This window comes from Pelobates fuscus, chromosome 3 (genome assembly GCF_036172605.1).
Source record: "Pelobates fuscus isolate aPelFus1 chromosome 3, aPelFus1.pri, whole genome shotgun sequence".
In the NCBI taxonomy this organism is placed as follows: Eukaryota; Metazoa; Chordata; class Amphibia; order Anura; family Pelobatidae; genus Pelobates; species Pelobates fuscus.
In genome coordinates, this window is record NC_086319.1 from 382,094,182 (window position 1) to 382,098,385 (window position 4,204).

The following is a 4,204-nucleotide window of genomic DNA, read 5'->3' on the forward strand; positions in this document are numbered from 1 at the left end:
AGACACTTTTATTGTGATAATGATCCAGTAATAGTAAATAGCGTCTGGGAGCACAGGTGACCCCGCCATTTGTGGGTGTGTGTGGTGACACCCCAGACAGCAGACAATCCAGACTGGCCACTTTCTGTGTGTTTACTTCATCTTCCAAGGATCACAGGCTGTGTCTCACAGAACAAGCAGTACTGGCCTTTTACATTCTCTTCACTCCCAGTGCTCTAAGCCAGCTCTACACTCACACAGCACACATACACTCACTATATACACGGGTCAGGATACCAGAAGAAGGGAGAGTAAAAAACAATAGCCAAAGTCAATAACCAGAAAAATATACCAAGAACGCGCTCTCTGACAACCAACAAGTGGAAACCATGACAGGGCACTGAGAAAAGGCATTACATGGTTTAAATATGCCTTGCAGTGCTGTGATTGCTTAGTACATGGCCTTTGACCCCAAAACGTGTGTGCGCGTCAATAACGTGACGTCACATGCATGCCGGTGCCATCTTTAATGTGGGCAGTGTGCCCTTTAACAGTAAGAACGGGACCGCAGCGGCCGGTGGCCCTTAGAACGCTGCACCAGCCGGGACCCGTCTTTTTGGAGGATTGGACGGCACTCCGCCGCCTTCCTGGTAAGTTAATTTTTTCCTTTTCGGCGCCACCTCCCTGCTCATGTGCGGCCAAGCCGATCGGGGACTTACTTTTATCTGAAGTATCTGCGCGGCCGCACTAATCAGACAGACCCCCTGCTCCGTGACAATCTTATAGCATCAACCCCCCTATCACTGTCAGATACTGTCTCCCACTCCTCCCTGTAACAGTATCAGACCCCCTATCACTGTTAGACACTGTCTCCCACTCCTCGCTGTAACAGTATCAGACCCCCTATCACTGTCAGATACTGTCTCCCACTCCTCGCTGTAACAGTATCAGACCCCCTATCACTGTCAGACACTGTCTCACACTCCTCGCTGTAACAGTATCAGACCCCCTATCACTGTCAGACACTGTCTCCCACTCTTCGCTGTAACACTATCACACCCTCCATCTCATTATATTACACTGTTACCAGCCCCTATCACGCACTATATCTTTTATCAGTCTGTAGTGGTTATGGTGCTGGGAGTTGTTCTTTTAAAATGTAACGAATAAAGCTTTGTATAAATAATATCTGATTTTTGGACATTCTGAGCTTTATTTACGTAACATTGAATTGTAAACGCAATTTGGCACTTTAGGAAACAGTTGGTTTAAATCCCATTGTTGTACAACACTTTAATAATTATAATAAATAATAAACGTGTGTTTACGGTGTGTGATCTGCTGTAATAAGCCATGTCATTCCAAAAATAAACTCACTTCCCTCTTAGTCAGGAAGTAACTCACTTACTAGCATTGAGCTTTCCCCCCTCATGCCCCCTCCTAGGCCTACTCTGCCATATTTGGGCACAGGAAGCCTCTGGGCACTCTCGCCTGCGTGTTTCCCCCACTGCCCGCCTTCCTGATGTCACACTTGCCTAATATAGATATGGAATCCGTAAAAGGGAGGGGGGAAATCGCAGAATGAGGTCACAGTGACCAAGTGGGAGGAGGATCGATTAACTCTTTAGTGCCAGGGACACCATGCAAACCTGAAAGTGTTTCATGCTGAGGAGGAAGTGACTGTACGTTAGTGTACGTTATAAAATAAATAAATCTGGGGCAAAGTTCTAAATGTGGAACAATCACCATGGAAACCAATGGAATGTCCCTGCTGAACGTGTCATCGGAATAACACTTCATACCTTACCCATGATGTGTGGGAAATATTTCTCTTTTTTACAGTTGATTTTATCTGGATTATTAGCCTTTCACTGTTTTTTACACGTCTTGGCACCGCCTTCCTCTATATTACTGATGGCTATTATTATTATTACTATTATAATTGATATATTCCGCAGAGATTTACAATTTACATATGGGGATATTTACAGTAATTTAGCCAAACTCTTACAAGTATTAATATGGGATAAATGTTAATGACGTAGCGTGTGATGGCTGGACTGACGTTTGGTATTGAAAAACATTTTGCAAAATTCATAAATAAATTAGAAATAAACGAACTCGGTGTTTGAATACCTATTTAAAAAGAACACTACATTAAGAAATAATAATTCAGTTTCCTCGTGCCTGAAATCATGGAATTATTGATGATATAATATGTCTTGCAATGTTGTTGTAGTAACACATCCCCCCCCCCTCCATCTCTCTATACACAGGGCTGGGTTTATTAGCACTCTTATCACTCTCTTTACTCTCACATGATATTTTTTATTGTATTTTATTTTTCTGATTTGATTTTTTATCTCTGTGTTTGTTTTGCTAAAACCAGGGAGTTATTTTATCCGCAAGTACAGAAAGCGAAAGCTTTATATTGTGATGTAAGTGGTGCCTTCTCTCCATTCACTGGGGCTCTGTCCCTTTAAATACTGACCCCTCCCTACAGAAAGTGCTCCTCCCTGGGGTGAGTGTGAGCATATAACCCTTCCCTCCGGAGCCCTGTGCTCCCGCAGTCTCAGGAAGCTCCTCAGTGAAGCTCATCGAATCCGCTTAGCATTGACATTCTACAATCTGACGCAATGGAGGCGCAATATTTGACGCACCAGGAGGCTGTGCAGCGCGAAGCGCAGAGGATCGCCTCTCTCTCCGCCTGGAAGCTGCTGCGCTCCCGCACACAGAGAGGGGGCATGCGGCTGCACCGCTCCCTGCAGCTGTCCATGGTGATGCGGAGCGCTAGGGACCTGCTCATGGCCCCTGTGTATGTCCCCCAGCCCCTGCCTCCCCCAGCCGCGGCCCCGGGGGCCAGGGAGAGCCGCAAGAGAAGGAGCTGCGAGTCCCAGATGTTGGAGCTGGTGCCTACAAAGAGAGCCTGTCTGTGGCAGGAGACCCCCTTACCCCAGCCACAAGGGGGCGCCTTCCCTGGCCTGGCTGAGGTTCTCCAGAGACTGCTGGGGTCCTCGGGGCCCCCCCTGCCGGGAGGCTGCCGGGCCCTGGGAGCAGGGGCCATGCCAGCGGTGATCAGCAGGGCTGTCGAGGCTTTCTGAGAGACACGAAGCAGAGGAGGGAATTATCCTGGAATTGGGGAGACCGAACCCCAACATCACTGGAGGACCTTCAGCACCCCCAGGTTAAAGGGTGCAGGTGGAATGGCTGCCCAGAGCAGGGCCCCCATGGACAGGTACAGGACTGGCCCCCCAAAGTCAGGTGACTGATGTGGGTCACATGGAACTGTGGGGAGACCCCCCCAATACTGGCATGGACTGGGGGGTGATACCTGGGCCCAAGGATCCAGCACAGGAAGGGTTAAAGGCACCCTGGCCGGTTATTCCGGGAAGAAACCAGTGACTCAGGACAGTATCTGCTGGCTGAGTCAGAGCTGACACTCAGTGAGTGGGCAGAAAAGCTCACACCCTCTGTTTAAAGGGCCAGCTCCTCTTTTTCTGAACTAGAGACTGTTTTAATGGGCTGCAGGCGGCCCTCATCCAGGCTGGCTCACAGTGATGGGACTAACATGCATACAAGCTCCGCCCCTTAGAGTGCCAGAGAGCCTCATTCCAGCTGGCACTCGGACTGTTATAGGGACCTCATCCCGGGGTAGGATTTAAAGGAGCCGTATGCGATTTCCAAGACTTTGTTTCATATTCCAAGTGACCAAGCTCTCCTTACACGGTATAAGCCGCTGTTTGTATTGTACGGTGGGGGGGTTCAATGGTTATAATGTGGGACAATGTCTGATCTGTTTTATCTTTTATATAATAAAACCAATTCAAAACAACTAATTACATCAGTGTTTTATATTTTTAACAATGTTAAACTGAAATGGTGATAGATATAAAAGGTACAGGGAGTTAATTCACTAAAGTGACCGAAACTGCATGAATAAGGCCTAAGGGGGTGGGGGATTTATTTATATTATACAATCTGTCATTCAGCGCTACGGAATCTGATGGCGCTATATAAATAATAATTCGCTAATCTCGGGAATCTCAGTGTTATATCCAAGAAGGCCGTCACAGGATGTAATGACAGAAACTGTGGTATCTGTGGAATTTCCCTGAATGTTCTATTTCTCTGTTACTGTATCACGGGTGGTGTGGGGGAGGGGGATCTAGTCACTGGCTCTGGGCAAAACACAGGTCAGCAACAATCAATGACTCATGGCAGGAAG

At 47.4% G+C, this 4,204-nt stretch overlaps 1 protein-coding gene across 1 annotated transcript; it reads left to right on the forward strand.

Moving 5' to 3' along the window:
- The first annotated feature begins 2,540 nt into the window (after positions 1 to 2,540).
- Positions 2,541 to 3,772, forward strand: IER2 (immediate early response 2). Its single transcript, XM_063445965.1, has one exon. The coding sequence runs from the start codon at positions 2,616 to 2,618 to the stop codon at positions 3,078 to 3,080; it is 465 nt and encodes a 154-aa protein (XP_063302035.1). The 5' UTR covers positions 2,541 to 2,615; the 3' UTR covers positions 3,081 to 3,772.
- Positions 3,773 to 4,204: the final 432 nt, after the last annotated feature.